We start from the raw sequence: 19,640 nt of genomic DNA, 5'->3' as shown, positions 1-19,640 counted from the left end.
TTCTCGATATTTAACATTTCTTTAACTCTAAAAAATCAATTCCCGAAATCATTGATTACTTATTAAATTATACAATCTCGTACCTGAGGACTTTATAATTTACATATCTCACTTTAAAAAAGAAATAATTTTCTTACCCTTAAAATTTATTTATTTAGATTAACGATGTTTGGCGAAATTGGGCATTATATAATTGGAACAGGACATGTACATTTTCTTCTGTATGTGATCTTTAACGAATTTCATGTAGGACCGATATTGAGAGCATTGCAATCGGCCAGCGCAAAATCGGCGAGCGGATCGAGGCGTGGGCTCGCTAGATCGCTCGTCAGCTGGCCGAAACGCTAGCCGATCGGCTAGCCGCCATTGTGGAGGCCCGATCGGCCTGCGCAATATTTCCTCCTAGCCGCCTTCCCCCACTCGAGTACACTATCCATTCACGTAACCAAACGCGGGCTCTAGATGTTACAGCGGTCTTCCGAGAGTGGAAGAACGCCACCGATCCCACGGAGAAGAGGTTTCTTTACGAGATGCTCGAGAGCATGCGTGCTGATTTAGAGATCGCGAGGTAACGGCTGGGGGGTTCCGACGTGGGCTCGTATACCACGGGTGGCGGTAGCGGCGGCGGCGACGTAGGAGGGCGACGGCGACGGCGATGAGGAGTAGAGAGTGGCGGGGCTCGGGTGTTGAAGCCTTTTTTTAAAAAAAAATCATGTACTTTTTTTTTTTAATGGAATGGATTATTTTTCCCGTATATGTGCCGTAAATTTAATTCCGTATATCGTAATTTTAATTCCGTAAATGTAGTATATTTTGAATTGTTTTTATTGCGGCTGGCCTACGGCTGGCCTAAATCTGACGTGGCAGGTGGTTTTTTTAGTGTTGCTGACATGGCAGAGGAGAGAATGGCTGGCCTATTAACCATTGTGGATGCTCTGAAGAAGACAAATAAAATTTCGGATGTAGATATATACTATTTCGTGGAGTAGTAATTAATTTGTCAATTTGAAATTTTGTCCATACACTTACGAAATTGTAATCTAATCCACTCAAATTTACATACTACTACTAGTATTTTTCTTGTGGGGGATTTGAGGTATTGTAAATAGTTAACAAAATATTGAAGAGGGTTTGATATTTTGAATTTAGTGAATGAACTTTTGAGAAGGTGCAGTTTTTCAATTTGATTTAGAGAAGGGGACTCTTTATTTGGTTTTGTTTATTGAATATAGAGTTCAATTTGAATTACTTTTATTTTTAATAAAATTATTTTATCGTTGATATACCTTTTATAATACCCCCTCCGACTCCGTTCATCGATAAGTGTCTCATTTTGTCATTTTCGTCGATCCACCAATACAAGTCTCATTTACTTTTTATACCATTTTTGGTAATGGACCCCACATTCCACTAATTTTATCATATTCACATTTCATTATAAAAGTAATATATAAAAGTAGAATCTATCTTCCACTAACTTTTTCCTCACTAATTTTCTATTACATTTTTTAAAATTCATGTCCGGTCAAATGTGACCTTATAATGATGAACGGAGAGAGCAGTATGTAATTATAATATGTGCTCATAAATTAATCTTCTACATTATGAACGTGTAATGGATTCAATACCACATCAGTTTGTAGTACAATAAGAAAATTTACAAATCAAATAAATCTAGACAATTTATTGTCAAAGGCGACAATATCAGGCGTGTATGGTGCAGTTGTTGCAAAGAAATGGATAAGTTCTCTTCTGATAGTGAGGAATGCGCCCTAGCTCGAAGATTGTTACTCTAAGGGCGTGTTCGTTCTGTTACTCAAAAATGTGTTATTTCGTTACTTTATACTCCCTTTGATTCATAAAAATAAGGATATTTTTCATTTTTGGATGTCCCGTAAAAATGTCTTCTTCAATTTTTGATAACTTCTTTCTCTCTTATAAAGTGGACCTCTAAGGGCATCCACAATGGGGCGGAGGATGCGACGCCATAAGCCCCGCTCTATGCGCTGCCACATCAGCATTTTATCCTCCGCCCCTTCCACCTGCAATGGGGCGGACCTAAGCCCCGCCCTAAGCCCCGCCCTAAGTATTTTATTTATTATTTGAATATTTAAACACTATAATATTTACTTTTAATGTTTGCAAACATATCAATTAGCAAGAATAAATATAAAAACACTATAAATTAAAGACAAATCCTATTGTCAATATTTATTTTTTGTGCTTGCGAAAATGAAAAATTGTCGGAATTCATTATTGAATTTAGAGAGAAATTGAGATGAGGAAGAGAGTGGAGTGAAAGGTGTGAAATGAAGTAAAAAAATTGGTGATATATATAGAAGAAAATACAAAAGAAATTAAAAATTAAAATTAAAATGTATGCATCCTCCGCCCTATAGTCCGCACCCCTGCAATGGCGGACTAAGGGGCGGAGGATAGGCCGAAGGATGCATCCTCTGTGTCATAGTCCGTGGACGATGCATAGGGCGCAAAGGATAAAATGTGCATAGTCCGTGGTGCTGCAGTGGTGGACTAAGGGGTGGAGGATGCATCGTCCGTCGCATCCTCCGCCCCATTGTGGATGCTCTAATAAGAGTTTTGTTGGAATCAAATTAATAATTCACACAAATCTTTACATAAATCATACATGTCGAATACGATTAAACATAAAGCGGAAGTGTACATGGATTAAGATTCATAGTGCTTGATGTTCTTGACGATTCTGAAGTACAGAATTTAGTCTTCCAAGTGTCAACCCTTTTGACAGAGATTCGGTATTATGTATTTACGTCTGATCAATAGGAATGAGATTATATTGACTTATTTATAGGTTGCACTTACGGACCATAACCATATATTTAAAGAACAAGTCCTTAATTTTATTATAACTTTAGTTTCATCTATAACAAAAGTAAAGTTATACAAAGTAGTATCTGCATAATAGTCTTCATACTTTTATAGATAATCGTTTGACCCTATAAGTTATACTTCCTCTGTTCCTTATTAATAGAGACATTTCTTTTCGGCACGGAGATTAAGAATATTGTGTTAAATGATTGATTAATAAAGTAAGAGAGAATAAAGTAAAAGAGAGAATTATTTTGTGCCAAAAATAAAAATGACTCAATTAACTTGTAACTTCCCAAAATAGAAAAAATGACTCTGTTAGCATGGAATGGATGAAGTATAACCTTAATAGATCACGTAATCGGGTCAATCAATAAATAGTCATAAATATTATACAATATTTAGACGATTATGTTGGACCATATTAAAATGTTCCAACAGGTTTAACCACTTATCAAGTCAAGAGATAGAAAAAAGTCACAAGGATACCGAGCCTCGTCGAGACTAGGTTTGCGGAAAGAAAATAAACGATAGAAAGTAAAGAAAAATATGTTATTTCATTAATTAATTAATATGATAGAAAGTGAGGAGTATATAATAGTGGGGATACAATGAAATCATAGGAAAGTAAATCAATATCCTAACAATATATTGTTAGGAAAGTATATCCTAACAATATATTGAAAAGATATAGTAAATCAAGTGACAACTAAACTAACGGATATATACTTTTTATTTATATCTCTCTTATTCTTCTTTTACAAATTGTGTATTAATTTCTATGCAATCTCAAATGTTCATATTTTTATGGGATGGATACGTTGTGTGATGATAATTAGCTTACGGGAAATAGTAGAGGTGATCCCCAGTTGATGATCATATCCTCTTGAGAAACTTGAAAAATCATTATCTAATACTCCTTCCATCTTAATTAAGTTGAGTCAACTTTTAGGTACAAAGATTAAAAAATTGTATTGAAAAATAGGAAAGAAGAATAAAGTAGGATAGTTAAAGAGAGAGTAAAGTAGGTGATAAAATAAAGTAAGAGTGATAGGATGATTTTTTTTTTCTCAAAAAAAGAAATATGACTCAACTTAATTGGGACATCCCAAAAGGTATTTACAACTCAACTTAGTTGAGATGAATATATTATGCAGTAGTAATATTCAATATTTAATTAAAACGTCATATTTATAACATGGATCGCGGGCAATTAATAATAGAGTAAAGGCCAAAACTGGTCCTGAATATATGGTCATTTTACGATTTTGGTCCTAAACTTTACCATTTGAATTTTTTGTTCCTGCACATTTCAAATCGGATCACAATTGGTCCTCCGTTAACAATTTCGTTAGTATTTAACGGTCAACGATTTTAGTCACAGTTTTGACCAACTTAAGCAATTTTTTATTATTTAATAAGCAAAATTATTTTTTATAAATAAAATCATAAATTATTTAATATGAAAAAATCAAATGAAATAGAAATAATTATAAAAATCCGCCCTCTCAATCCACAAACGCACCGCCCTCTCAATTCTGCCACCGCCGCCGCGATAACTCAATTGGATTTCAGAAATTCGGCTCCTCCTCCTGCTCCTCCGGTGGCACCGTCGTCAAAGTATAACTCTTCGTCGGCGCACGACACGAATTGCAACAGCACCACGACGGAGGAGTCTCAAGCGCTGCCACAGCAGCGGGAAGAAAGCGGCGGCGATGTGGATTTGGAGCTGTCGATTGGGCTGCCTTCGCAGGCTAAGTATATGAAGAGTGCTTCTTTCAACTCGTCTTCGTCGGCCGAGTCGGAATCGATTCACAATTTCTTGTGGCCTGCGGCGGAGGTGGTGGTGGCGCCGCCCTCCTCCATGTGCGCATGTCGGAGTCTGGGTTTTCAGAAGGGGCAGTTTGGTAATTGCCAATCTTGTAACGGATTATATTGATACTTATCATTTTTTATAATGATTTTTTCATATTATTTATTGCACATTTTAAATGAATATGTATTAAAATAATTAAGAAAATAATTAGGTAGTAAAAAATCATAATTAACAGTCTAATTTGGTCAAAATCGGGATGAACCCGTTGACCGTTAAAAACTAACGGAATAGTTAGTCCAGGACCAATTGTGATCCGATTTGAAATATGGAGGACCAAAAAATTCAAAAGATAAAGTTTAGGACCAAAATCGTAAAATGGTCATATGTTGAAGACACATTTTTAGTTGAACTCTTAATAATACTACTACACCTACAATATTAACTCTTCGTGGATCGAATTTATATTAAGGGCCTTAATTAAGTTCGGCTTATTAGGAGACCCGGTCTTAAATAGAGAAACATGTTAAGGTTATTTACATGTAATTACACGAATTTGCAATATTTTCTATTTTTTCATTGAACTCAATTTTTTAAATATAAATAAATGAACTTTGGGTTATTTTGATTTTTCAACGACAAAAAATCAAAACCAACGTGGCAAATTAAAATCCAGGTGGCAATCAATAACATTTTAGTTTAATTAATTAAAATACCACATCATTAACCCTCCACCTCACTTATTGCAATACCCTTTTCTCTTCGGCTAATCCCTTCCCCTTTCTTTCTGTAAAATTATGTATCCATTCCCGCTTACTAGGCTCTTTTTTTTTTTTTTTGCTATGACTGTCCACCCAATATTCGAGCTATAAGAGTGAATAAACGCATAAATTTTGAGGTTGAATTATTGATAGAGTGACAAGAGTTGAAATCTGTCTTGCATAAATTATCAATACAAAGATTTTGTACAAAATATAAATTAATCCTACTTTAGGAGTACGGTTTGCCTTGTATGTTTGCTTTATGCATTCTAGGGAGATACTAGTAGATTGAATAAATAAAGAGATGTTAATCGGGTCAGTCCAGCAGGTTTTAGAGTCCATTCTATTTAGGTATAGATTAATTGGGTTGTGATTTTTATTGGATTATAAGTATTCAATCCTAACCATAAATATTGAGTTTCGGGGTAGGTCTAACCTACCAGGCCAACCCATCGGATTGCGGGTTAATCATATAGTAATTTTATTGAGTTAGAAATTTGCAACGCTAACCTTCAAAAGTGAGTGTGATATTCATGTTAGCCTACGAATTCCGGGCTACACTGACATCTCCAGAATGAGTAATTAGAATAGTAGTAGTACTTCATTCGTCCCAACTAAAATGACATATTTCTTAGTCGGCACATTTTAGGTGGTTAATTAGAAAGAGAACAAGTATTAATGGAAGAGAGAGTTGCATATTTAATTGGAGAGAGAAAAATGTGTTTGAATGATAGAGAGAAAAAAATTACTAAAAATAGAAATATGTGTATTGTTTGGGATAGAGGGACTATTATTTATTACTCCTTAGAGCATCATTAACGTAGACGGGCCAGACCGCACCTGGGTCCCAACCCGCGGCCTGCGCGTTGGAGGAGAGAGGGGATGGAGCTGGGCCGTGCCTGGTTGCCGTCCGGCCTGACGTTGGAGACTCCCGGGACGGACCTGGTCGGGGGTCCGGCCTAGGTTATGGGGTGTTCGGGCCAGACCCGAACCCCCAATTCGTTTTTTTTCTTCGAAATTTTGCCTATTTATATACTATTTGTTCAACATTTTAACCAATTTCTCACTGTATTTTCTAGGAATTGTAACTTTTATATTCTAAGGTTTGTAATTTTTAATTTATAGGGTTTGTAATTTTTTATTTTCGATTGAACAATGAATTTTCCGTGTTTTAATTGTTAACGTGTTCTATTTTACGAGTAAAATAGGTTGTAGTTGTGAATAGTGCAATTTAATAGTTGGATCTGGATGAAGCCTGCAGGGTTATAGGAATTATAGTGCAATGCAAAAATTAGAGAAATAATAATATGGAAGGGACTTGAGGTCTCAATCTAGCCAGGGTGATGTGCAAGACTCTGGTAGATGAAATTCATATAGGATTCCATCGCTTTTGAAGGAATTTCGTGGATTAATCGAATAATAAACATCTCTACAATTGAAGGCAGTCTATTTCATCCAAAAACAAGTATTGGTATTTTTCCATCCAATTTTAGCTTATGTCATGCTCCAACAATGATAGCCTAACTTTAGACTTGAGTTTAACACTTAATTATTGGAAATGATTTGTAAAATGGACTAGTGTACTACTTATTTCGATATATCAAAACTATTTTCGATTTTCCTCATCAAATTAACGATGTTTTTAGTTTTCGTTAGAACTATATTTTGATTCGGAAGCTCGACGAATCTCAAAATCGACGAAGTAATTATCACAACAATTCACGAAATAAAATGAAAATTTAAAATATACTCTTTTTTTTTTTATCTTTTAAGTTTTAACAATAAACCCCATTTTCATTTTATCATAGTTGCAAGTGAAGCTACGGGCGGGAAAAAATAATTAAATACTGTCTTTATCGTATTTGGAATATATTGAAAATATCGAAATCCAGGTACAATAGGAGACTAATTTCATGCATTGGTTATAGGGATAAATTTTGTGATTTTCTGGGTCTAACAGGGTTTTATAAGCCAGGTGTGTAGAGAAATCGCTAGCTCCAGGAAGAAGACGAAGATTGCCTGGAGGAAGAAGCTGGCGGGAAAAATGAGCGGAAGAAGGAGAAGTTACTAGACTGAGGAGCATCTGATTGGAAGGCAAAATGAGAATCACAGGAACAGTTTAGAAGCTCTATCCACTATAAATAAGAGCACGCGATAAACATGAAGGATATATCTCTCTCTTTTCATTTTCGGCTCTTAGCTTAGTTTTCTACTTTTCTACACACACTTGAGGGGATTCATTCTGGGGAGTTCTCTTTCGGATCTAGTTGTGGTGTAACACTGTCTCTACGGAGGCGAAGATACAATCCTTACTGCTTTTCGCTTTACATTCCCTATTTCCCCGAGTCTTCGATGTTCGAAGCTCGGTTATGCTTTGTTATTGTTTCGCTAGACACTTCGCATTTTGCTATGGATATTTCTATTTTGGTTTCGGTTATGATATTGTCCTTTTATTTATTTGCTTTGGTGGATATTGTTGGTTGATTTGAGTTTGGAGTTTGAATTGCTTGGAGATTGTGGTTGATCGGTTGAATCTAGTTGAATCTGTGAAGATCGGAGATAGAAATGGTGTTTGATTGTTGTGGATGGCTTGGATCCGGAGTGGATGAAGCATCCGGCGTATAGATTTGTTCGCATTTGCATGGTTATGATGTTTTGAATTCTATTTACTTACATGGCTCGTCAAGTAGTCATGCATCTGTGTTAGTTTTAGTCGTTCTTTGTGTCCATCGGTTTAATTTCGTCAGCCCTGCTTCGATCTTTGTTTGCTCTGTTTTTTCACCGGTTGTTTCGTGAAAAAAATTAGAGAAGATGATGTCGCTGTTAGTTAGTCCTTAGGTTAGTTAATTTGCAGCTTTTTTCAGTCGTACTATGCCGTTTTAGGAAATGGTCCCTACGTTTCTCTTTTCCCGTGTCTAGGTTAACTTAGGAAGTTGTTTACCCAGTCAAGTAGTCATTTCAGATACTTTTAGTCATTATGCATGTCCCTGCCTAGATTTAGTTGTTAGAGTGAATTATTTCATTTACCCAGTCTAGGAATTAAAGCTCAATCTCAAAAATTGCGTGGCAGCAGCCAAAAATAGCTTCCAGGTCTTTGAACATGTTTTCTTACACATCCGTCTCTGTGGATTCGATCTCTGCTTCCCTGTACTAATCTTTTTAGCTATAGCGAGTTGAGGGTTTTGAAGGATGAAGGAAGTGATTGTATGCCCAACGACATGTTACCCAAGAATTCTCTAAGTTCCTAGACCCGATGTCTAATGGATTCTCTGGATCAGGGAATTTTATTTCAAACACATCTCGCTTACTCTTCGACCACTATTCAGATATCTTACCAAAAGATTACGGTAAGAATAACGGGATGAATTTTCAAATTTGCAATATACCACGAGATGCCGAAATTCTATATATATATATATATATATATTTGTAAATTAAAATTTTCTCATTACCATCCATAGAAATCCGTCAAAGATTTTCCCAATATTGCTTGCGTCATCATTGCACACTGCCTTTCTCTCTCTCATCTTTCTTCATCTTCACAACTGCTGCTGTTAAGTGCAGCAGTGGCATCAGACTTTCCCCTCTGTTCACTTTCCTTAACCCTTTACTTGTTCGTTTCATCCCCCAAAAGTGTGTTTTTTTCTTTCCCATCACATTTCACAATTCATCTCGAACTAGTTACTTAATTCCACACCTTTTCTTCTCCCTTCAACAAAATGCCCATTTCATTCAACACTCACCACTCACCACTCACATTTCTTGTTTCTTACCATCATTGCCATTTGCATTTATTCAAAACAGTGGGGCCCTCAAAAAGCTGCAGTAGAAATGAGTGAAACTGCAGCATCAAACAAAGTAGTAAAACGCAGAATGCATAGCACCACAACTCTTTTATGTGCTTATTTATTCCTATCCTTTGAGGACATGTTTCAATTGAATTTTATATTTCATTTAGACAAGAGTACAGTCATTTTGCAGCAATATTTTTCTTGCTTTTCTAATTCTATTTATAGCGTTTGAACTGATGTTATATTATCTATAGTGCTTGATAACATTTGTTTGATATGTTATATACTATTCTCTCTGCTTCGGATAATTCAGGTCACTTTGACCGGACACGAATTTTAAGAATTGTAATGAAAAGTGGGTTAAAAAAGTTAATGAAATGTGGATCCTACCTTTATATATTAGTTTTATAATAAAATGTGAGTAGGAATGAGTTAGTGGAATACGAGGTCCACTACCAAAAATAATAAAAGTGAAATGCGACAAATTATATGGGACGGACCGAAATGGAAAACTGAGACGAATTATCTGGGACGGAGGGAGTATCACTTTATAGTGTGAAATTCCAAAATTATCCTCTGACTTTTTATAGTATATTGAATCTGAAGGCTATATTAGTAATTTTAGTTAATTTAAGATTGATATTTTATTGCTATCATTGAATTTTTGTTGATAGTAATACATCATTTTCTTGCCCTGATACAACGGGCCCTTGCCCTATGAAAAAGCCATACAGAATAATTAAATGGCAATGTAAACACTAGATTGAGCAAGTAAATATATCATTTTAATATTCCTATCCACCAATTCATAGATATTGCATTAAAAATTTGAATACTTGAATAAATAAATATAGCATTAAAGAGAGTAATTCAAATGCTGCTAATTGGTTAATAACTCGCTTTGTATCTCACTATATATCTATTTATCTAACTTTTTCTTTTAAGAAAGAGAGGAGATTTGTTGTAAACGATTCTTGATTTCTTTCTGAGCCTCTCTGAAATCCATCAGTTTCTTGGGCTTTGAAACTTTTCTTGGATGAAATGAAATCCCACTTTTCTTTTTCTTTTTTATGATAGCAAGAAAAGAAAAACAGCTCATTGGTTTTGGCCTTTTATTCATTGTTGTCTTGTTTGCACATAATGGTGGTGGGGTTTTTTAGTACACGAGAGCTTGTTTTAAAGAGAGAAAGGAATAGTCTTTTGTTGGTTTAAACCTATTATTATTACACTGTTTAGGAAGAAAGGGTAACCAATGATTTCCTACATATGGCTCTGATCACTAAAGATCAAACCTCACTTTTATTTGGCTCTTTATCATTTGGTTCCCTCTAAAACTATTTTTTTATATTTTATTTTATACTTTGCTTTGCAATCAATTGCTTGAAGGGGAAACTGCATTTCACCTGAGATATCATTTCTTCATTGCATAGGATACCAAGGTTTGCTCCTTTTTTTTTTCTTTTTCTTTCGTTATGATCTCATCTCTTTCACAAGTTTTTTTCCTTGTGTTTAGAATATAATGTTTGAAAAATACTTCCTTTTTTTATATGATTGAGCTAAATAAATGAAGAGGTATCGCTTTTAGTTTAGTGTTCGCACATATGTATAAATAAATTTGTAGTTTTAAGCACTCTTTCACGTGGGAATGAAATGTTATACTATGAGATTATCATTATGCATTTGTCTCCCAAAAAAAGCTAATTGAAATGAAATACTACAAGATTGAAGCTGTCCCTTTGAGAAATGAATAGATTGCTATTTTAGTTTTGGTTGAGAAAAATGAGAAACAAAAACTATTAATACTAAATCAACCATTAATTGAACTATTGATGTATGGTGTGTTTGCATCTTCAGGGTTACTCGATATGCAAACAGATGCTGCAACGGGACCACATGCCCCTGTTGCAGCAGATGGGAGCTTGATGCACTCGGCATTGAGCTCCCCCAGTTACTCGGATTTAGTGAACTGGCATATTCAGACCCGTATCATGGCGGGAATTCCCCTGCCCCCAGCCTTCGGGGAGGACAAGGTCCCCTTAGGCTGTGTCGGGGACGGGCTTTGGACCACCGGGAAGTACATTGAGGGGATTAGTAGCAATCCTAGTGCCTCTTACACCTTTCAATCCCCCAATGCTTGCGTGAGTTCGACGTTTGAGCCCGGGTTCGGAGGCCTTCCCTACGATGCCAGCAGAAGATGGGACTTCAACGGAGGCATGCCTAGCCCGATCATGATGAATGAGTGGATGTTGATGGAGCACGAGAGGCTCAACCCTAATCCCGTGCCTTCTCGTTTCAAAAAGGAGCTGTCGTTGAGCCTTGCAACGTCTCATCCCCGCGTAGGAGGGGGTTCTGAGCTGAGCAGCTACTCATCGTTGCACGTTGGATCAGACAACACGTCGTGCAGCAGCAGCAATGCAACGCAGCTGTCTGGATCCTGTTTCTTCCAGCCAATGCAGGAGATACTTGCTGAGTTTGCCTGCTACGCGCTTGAAAACTGCAACGGAACGAGCCTTGGCTGCTCGGACTGGCTTGAACATAACTCCGTCTCTCACAACAACAACAATGAATTCAAGAAAAGGCATCTAATGTCTTTACTTCAACTGGTAAAAAAACTAAATTCCATTCATCCAACTGTTTCTTGATTCTTACCATTTTACGCTTTCAATGTAACATAGGTCGATGATCAATACAACCAATGCATAGACGAAATCCACACGGTCGTCTCTGCATTCCACGCTGTGACCGAGCTGGACCCTAACCTACACGCCCGGTTCACCCTCCCCACGGTCTCTGCCATGTACAGAGGCCTTCGGGAGAGGATCAGCAGCCACATCTTGGCAATGGGAGCAGCACGACGCGATGAAGGAGAAAACAGTTCGTTCGAGACAACCTTCATACAGAAGCAGTGGGCACTCCAGCACCTCAAGAAGAGGGATCACCAGCTCTGGAGGCCTCAGAGAGGCCTCCCCGAGAGATCCGTCTCCGTGCTCAGGGCATGGATGTTCCAGAACTTTCTACACCCGTAAGCCCGCCCCCTCTGTCTCCCATACTACATAATCAGATAACCTCTTAAAATGCTCCGAAAATTTCAGGTATCCAAACGATGCGGAGAAGCACTTGCTAGCATTGAAAAGTGGCCTAACAAGGAGCCAGGTGCAATGAGATGAGAAATTCTTTTGCAATGTTTTCTTGATTATGGTTTGATGATATGTATATATATATGTTTAACAGGTATCGAATTGGTTTATAAATGCCCGCGTTCGCCTCTGGAAGCCGATGATAGAGGAAATGTATGCAGAGATGAATAGAAGGAAGGCCCCAAGAAACCAAGAAGATGCCAGTGGCATCGTCCACAGGAAGCTTCTGCGATTTGATAGCAGAAGATTCGATGTGGATTAACGCATACGACGAAGATGAAGACGAATGAAGAAGGTATTTAACGTAAATACTGCTAAATGCCATTTTTACATCCAAATTGTACATGTTCTAGCTTTGGGATCCAGTGTTTTGCTATGAAAGAACAAACTAAGTTGTGGAATCTCGAATAATATTTCAGTTTCTAGAAGAGATGGTAGTTCGATATGATATCAAATCAGGACCAAGCTGTGAAATCTCGAATGGTATTCAGTTTCTAGACGAGATATAGTAATTCAATATGGTATCAGAGTCAGATCCTCGATGAGTTATCTACTCTACTAAACATGCTTTAAGAATATGAATGCATGATTTGCCATTGATGACTATTCCAACTTGGCAAAGAATCTAATCTTTTTCTATGGGGAGTGATCCAACTATATATCACATCTAAATAGTGTCAACACTCACAAATCACAATGATAAAAGAATATGCCAAGAATAAATACAAAGATAAACTAAATGGTAGATATTGAAACACAACGCCCTCCATTTATTAATATTCCCTGCGTCGATAATTTATTATTGAAATGATGTACAAGGATAGCTTACTGAATTATTTTTCTAGAGTTACAAGTGGGAGAAAAATACAAAAAATTAAAGAAAAAATAGCTCACTAAATTCTTTTTCTAGAGTACAAGTGGGAGAAAAATCCAAAAAATTAAAGAAAATTTGTTTAACCTTAACCTATTCATCTGCTAACATGATGCTAATTATTTGTATATATAGCCTTTTTATCTACAAGCCTCCTATGACTTCCTCCCCTGCTATAGTTCTTCTTTCGAGCACGTGGTAGCTCCTTCCTTACCTTCGTTACATAGTTTACAAAAATCTGGCCAGTCTACGCTTTCCTCCTCTTCAGACTTGGCCCGGGATTCTCGTCTTTATTGGCTTCAACTTCAACCCCATGCTTTCGGGTGAGAAAAGCTCAGGTGAAATAATGCTAGTCGGGCTTAACGGACTTCTTGGGCTTACACTCAAGTGGGATGGTCTAAAGAGGCCATAGCCCATGAGGAAGTATTCCAGTGGGATCAGCATGGCGTCAGGCTGCTCTTCTGTGACCATCGAGCCACATGCTTGAACCTGCAAGAAATCGACGTGTGAGAGGTGAACATGACGATTTCACACGAGAGCGGCTAAGATGATGGTTTAGGTTGTAGCTTACCTCAACCAAGGCTGTGAATCTTCTGTCCAGCTTTGACGTCATGTGAAGAGCTTCAGAGTGGAAAGGAGAGTTTTCGCCAACAAAAATTAAGGATCGACATTGCAATTTCCTCAAGCTATTGCTGATGTCTAGCCTCCTGCAAGACAGCAGATGATAAGGTTTAACACTCTTTTGGGTTTTTAAGTCTTGACTGCCACTAGCGTTTATTTTGTGATAGGATAATGGTTGGGGAAATTACCCGTTGATAGCTTCAAGAAAACGCAGCACGTTAGGACTCTGCCTCTCGCACAACAACTGCAAACATTCAAAATTTAATTACTTATATGAAACTTAGAAATGTGAAATCATGATGTGTTGAGAAAAAAAAAGCAAGGAACTAACTCTTCTGCAAGACTGGACAATATCCGATTCGGGTACATCAACACCACCACGAACTTCCTGTTGCACGCCATTGAAAAGGTTCATATATAGCATATTTTTTAAAACAAAATGAATCCTTTATTTTTTAACAAAATGAATCCAGACAGACCTTGCTGAAGTAACGCATGAGCAACAGCTCCTTTACTATGCCACACATGCCACAAATGTAAAGCAAATTGGACATCACCTACAGTTCGCATTCTTGTGAAACTAGTAATCTCTTTTATGTTTTCGAAATCATGTACCAGATGTTCTGCACAGTTAGAACATGAGCGAACAAGGAGAAACAAAAAAGTAGCGAACCTTGTTACATAACCACTCTGTCCAAGATGGTGATTTGCACAGAGGGGAAACAAGAATAAGACCCATGACACGTCGTGAGTGTTTTAGCTGCAATAATGCGGCACGTGATTTTGTTGGCCAATACGAATGAACAGATATACGGATGCAACAGATGAAGGAGAACGACTTACAGCAAAAAGGGTAAGAATATAAGCTCCAGCTGTTACACCCAGGCACATAACTGAACCAAGCCTGGAGATAGATTGAGTGTGAGTTAGCTTGAAATCCTTATAGAAGAACATATTATTAATAATTTGACTCAGTAGGACAGGCAGGTACAATATTACTAAATCACTTGAATTACCCAAAATAGTCTAGGATTTCAGCAATCTGATCAGCTAATTCATCAACAGTCAGCGAGGGCTCATCAGGGCCAGCTACATCAGCTCCTAACTGCAATAACTCTTGACAGAAGTGCCAGGTAAGACACAGCAAAACTGAATGAAGGCAGTGTCAATGAAGCTGCATTATTTCATAAGTAACTAAAATAAATGATCAAGGAATTACAAGACCGACCTCATGGCCTGGGGGGCTGATGTGGTAGATACAGAAGTTATGGAGAAGGAGAGAAAATGCTTCTGGACAAAAGAAAAGCCCTTGGAAACAGGACATATCTGTTAAGTTGCATGCAGACAAAGAAGTCACATGTCAACTGCAAGTTTTTAGAGGTACTATAAGCTGTAGGCTTTAGTAAATCACACTTTGCGCATATTAGAGAAATTGCTTCTAGATTGGATAATTCACAGTTGTAATTAAAAAACAAGATAGAAAAGGCTAATAATGAACCAAAAGCATATTGTAATATGTCAATCTAACTAAATAACATTGTGAAAAAGAAATATCATGTCAAAATTTAAAGCAAAAGTGGAAGCATAAAAGCAGGTTGTCAAGTGAATAGAAAAATACATTAGCAAGATTCCAGTCATCATCAAGAGTATTCACCAGACAGCAAAAAATTGGTTCAAAATCAACAAATACAGTTTGTGAGAATTCAGTTCAGTTTCCTTACAGTTTAAAGCCAAATCGGGATAAGTAATAAGAGCTGGCTTGTCCTGGTCTCCAAATACAGCAACGGAAACAGAACCATGACCTGTCTTGATAATATGCTCCTGTAAACCAACATGAGAAGAGCAAGTTTGTCAAGATCGGCACCTAATCTCAAAAATATGTCAAGTAGAGAAAATATTCCACCAGCTAATCCAATCTACGAAATTCTGATTCCACATGCTGTACAAGAATCTTTTTCTAGCTTATTTAGAGAGTGTAACTTGCTTGAAACAAGAATTCTCTCTGATATTGGTCCTTCAAGAAGAATTCCAGCTAGCTCTAGCTAACGACTTTCCTTAGTGGATTTAGAAAATGTCAAGGATATTCAGTAAGAATCTATTCATGCACCGATAAGCAAAGAAATACATCAAAAATAATGGTTTCTCTCTAAATTTATTGAGCTCTGAGATGAAGGATCCATAATTCAAACATATTTTGCGGATTATGTATAAAAATTGAGTAGTATATACGAAATTATGGCATAATATTTACATTTGAACTTGTTAAGTAAGGATTGAGAATCTGAACTACAAATTGTAGCATGTACGCATACTTGAAATCAAAGGAACTGATATTCCTCTTTGCTTTTTCGTAATTCTTTTCATCATATTTATGCCACTCACACATACATATGATCATAAGCGATTCATCTACAAATGGACATGATGATCCAGAAAGAAATTGATCGGTGGAAATACATAAAATGTGAAATTCACTTGTCAAAACAAGTAAAATCTGTTTCATAAGAGTATTCTATAGAAAATGAACTTCTGTTTCCCAAAATGTGATCCTTACTCAATCTAAACATCAATGCTACGGTAAAATTGCCGAAAAAAGCTCCTTCTCCACATACACAAACTCATCGGGAAATGATAAACCGAAGCATTTTAAAATACACTTCCGTTTCAAAATTCTGGAGATCGCGCATTGCTGCTAAAAATGCAGCTACCTCAGCTAATATTTCCGCACACACACACGCATAACTTGTTGTACCTTTTCACAAAATCAAATATGCACAAAAACAACTTCAGCAGCATATGCATACAAATACAACATGTATATATAAGCATAATGCGAGCGGCAGTTTTGAGTTTGACCTTGCCGGCAAACGGAATAGACTCCATATCGATGGAGACGGAATCGCTGGAGTCCGCCATTGTACTTCCTTTCCTCCTAATTCTCTCTCTCTCTCTCTCTCTAATTATTTAATCTTCCTCTCTCCAGCTACAGAGGCGTTCAATTTGGTATCAACAGCTTAAATACCAATCCACGTTTCTCTCTCTATCTAGTTATAATGTGAAGCAAATGTATATGTGTACGTATAGGTGTATATATAGGTGAGTTGAGTCTAACGTTAACTGAGTCACCGACGCATTTGCGTTTGGGCTTTGAATCGGAAACAGGGTGGGCCCGGGCTCGATGACACAATTGGATTTTAACTAGAGTTAGAGGCCGACACATTTCCCTTGTCAAATGACACAATTGTCCTTGTCACGCCTCACTGGAATTTCTCTTTATCCTTTTTATTTGCATTTTCTCTATTTTCTTCTTTTTTGTGGTGACTAATTCTTGAAGAATATTAATAATTTTTTTTTGGATGAAATACGAATTTCTTTTAACAAAATATACTTAATATAGCTATCATATACGTGTGTGATGTTATGTTGAAGGATAAAATATTATTTATTTTTAAACTTTGTAGGATTCTACTTGATTAATATATTCTGATATAACTTTAAACATTGAACCTACTCACTTTATCAAGTTTATTTTCAACTTTACCAATTTTTTTAATGCAAATCGATCAACTCTTTTCTAAGAAATGCCATGTGCTTTTAAAATATACTCTTACTATTATTTTAAAGCTATATTTTTAGTAAACAAAATTGCCGGCTAACTTATAATTTTTCAGTTCCTTTTTACTTCCTTTCCTCTATCCATAGAAAATAATTTAATTTGTGGACGATACAAATTTTAATAATAAATTAATAAAATAAGAGAGAATGAGAGTAAAAGAAAAATAGTAAAAAGGTAAGTAAAATATAGGAGAGGGAAAAAACTACTTTCTCCGTTTCTTCATAGTTGAGTCATTTTTTTATTTAGGGAAGTTTCTTCATAATTGAATCATTTGCATATATGATAATTTTTTTCTCTTTCTTACTTTACTCTCTCTTACTTTTTTCTTTCTACTTTATTCATGTTATACTTTATTCTCTCTACACTTTTCTCTTTCTTACTTTTTTATCAATTTGTTAAACACATCCAACATTTCTTTCTAAAACTCCGTGCCGAAAAGTTTCGCCTCAACTATGAAGAAACGAAGGGAGTAATAAAATATGAAAGAGAAATTTTCTACTTTTAGAATGAGACTATTTTTCGTGGACATCTCAAGATGACAAAATTAGACTATTTTTTTTTGGACAGAGAGAACATTTTTTACACACGAGGAAGAGAATAGTACTGGTATTAATTATAAGTAAGAGAGTATTAATTATTGGTACTCCTGACTTAATCTAATTGTTGTAAGAAATCCAATACTTATATTATTGCATATTTGCATCCGAATGACTTCTGCTGACTTACAAATGGAGTACTACATTTTACTACTAGTTGATCAAATATACTAATTTGATTAAAATCTCAGAGCACATTAAATATTGGACCTCCTAAGTAATAAATGCATATCCAGTTTACATGGGAGATTGTCATTTTTGGATCCAGCTGTAGTATTTTAAAATTTTTAAAAAACATTTATTTATGTGTGCACAAACGTTTTTGTAATTAGGCTCCTATATTTGGGCAACATTTTTAGCTGCTTTACCTTGAAATCAAAGCAAAATATTGTCATCGTACAAACAAATTCTCATGTGATTTTATGGCGTTAAATTTATTTTATTTATTCAACCTTATAATAACTGGAGTTCATATTTTTTTTTATTCTCCAATCTCAAGTTTCGACTAACCTTAAGAAATTAATTAAATAAAGAAATAATTAATGTCCAAAATTTTAGTTACATTAAAAATAGATACGGTGTTTGTAGTCTTTAATCTTTGTAAACCATACATGACACACCTCGTGTATAAAACCGCATAAATATCTTGGAAATTTAGAGAAATAATATTAATGATTTTCTGTCGGTAAGGATACAGACCATTTAATTAAAATAAAAGTATATTTTTCCTCCAATAAAAAGGAATTTATTGTCTTGCCCCCACTAAAATACAAGAGCAATAAATATTTGTTATAAAATGTGTGCAGGGGAAGAGCATAAATCGTTTTCAATAAACTTTTTGGCAATTTTATTTCTGAAAACATCACCTTACCAACCAAAGACTTTTTGGTTGGGCACTAATATTATGTTTATAGATCTAATTAGTTCAAAATAATTTTGTATTATAAAAGACTTACCAGATAATAGTTTCCATTTTAAATTTATTAGACCAATCATCATATTCTATAATTAGCAGTACTCCATATAATACTCGAAATCATTTCTCAGTCGCGACCTAAAAAATTGGGCTGTCAATGCATATTTTCTGTGATTTGATTATGAGATCATAAATAATCAACTTATTTAACTGATGATGTGATAAATTCGGAACTGAAAATGGTATAAATTCCACGAATATGAAACACTAATATACTCCCTCCGTCCCAATAAATATGAAATGTTTGCTTTTCGGCACAAGATTTTATATAATGTTGTTTTGTGAGTTAAAGAAGAGAGAGTAAAGTAAGAGAGAGGGGAAAGTAGAGATTAAGATATTTCTATTTTAAGAAACATTTCATTTTTAATGGGACAACCCAAAAAGGAAAACGTTTCATTTCTAGTGGGACAGAGGGAGTACAACAAATTACCCAAAAAAAGACTCCGTATTTTTTTAATTTTCTAGTATATTTTTCTATTTTTTTTACCTATTTCGATATTTAATTCCATCAAAAGAATGAAATATTTTCTGTTTTTTTTGTTCTATCACTTTTTCCCTGTGATGGGACAAATAATGTTTAACTATATCTGACTCATTATAAATGTGATGAT

The 19,640-nt window shown here is 35.7% G+C and overlaps 3 protein-coding genes across 4 annotated transcripts; 2 read left to right on the top strand and 1 right to left on the bottom strand.

Moving 5' to 3' along the window:
- The first annotated feature begins 530 nt into the window (after nt 1–530).
- On the top strand, nt 531–4,821 carry LOC125210203 (myb-related protein 330-like). Its single transcript, XM_048109773.1, has 2 exons — nt 531–568; nt 4,318–4,821. Exons 1-2 carry the CDS (start codon nt 531–533, stop codon nt 4,784–4,786), a joined length of 507 nt encoding a protein of 168 aa, XP_047965730.1. The 3' UTR covers nt 4,787–4,821.
- A 5,789-nt stretch (nt 4,822–10,610) lies between these two features.
- Nucleotides 10,611–12,774, top strand: LOC125216610 (homeobox protein ATH1-like). The gene is made up of 5 exons (XM_048118361.1): nt 10,611–10,651; nt 11,067–11,815; nt 11,888–12,234; nt 12,305–12,365; nt 12,444–12,774. The coding sequence occupies exons 2-5, from the start codon at nt 11,078–11,080 to the stop codon at nt 12,609–12,611; spliced, it is 1,314 nt and encodes a 437-aa protein (XP_047974318.1). The 5' UTR covers nt 10,611–10,651; nt 11,067–11,077; the 3' UTR covers nt 12,612–12,774.
- Nucleotides 12,775–13,098: 324 nt separating this feature from the next.
- On the bottom strand, nt 13,099–16,896 carry LOC125215393 (protein NDL2-like). 2 transcript variants are annotated; one of them, XM_048116798.1, is made up of 11 exons: nt 16,698–16,896; nt 15,563–15,662; nt 15,070–15,167; nt 14,858–14,955; nt 14,685–14,745; nt 14,515–14,601; nt 14,321–14,398; nt 14,173–14,229; nt 14,030–14,085; nt 13,792–13,927; nt 13,099–13,709 (listed from the first exon to the last, which is right to left on the bottom strand). In XM_048116798.1, the coding sequence occupies exons 1-11, from the start codon at nt 16,755–16,757 to the stop codon at nt 13,485–13,487; spliced, it is 1,056 nt and encodes a 351-aa protein (XP_047972755.1). In that variant the 5' UTR covers nt 16,758–16,896; the 3' UTR covers nt 13,099–13,484. The 2 variants fall into 2 exon arrangements, with proteins under 2 accessions (XP_047972755.1, XP_047972756.1); XM_048116799.1 differs by having other exon boundaries at nt 14,858–14,946.
- Between the last annotated feature and the right edge of the window lie 2,744 nt (nt 16,897–19,640).

Source organism: Salvia hispanica, chromosome 3, assembly GCF_023119035.1.
Source record: "Salvia hispanica cultivar TCC Black 2014 chromosome 3, UniMelb_Shisp_WGS_1.0, whole genome shotgun sequence".
Taxonomy (NCBI): domain Eukaryota; kingdom Viridiplantae; phylum Streptophyta; class Magnoliopsida; order Lamiales; family Lamiaceae; genus Salvia; species Salvia hispanica.
This window is presented reverse-complemented; position numbering and strand designations above follow the sequence as displayed.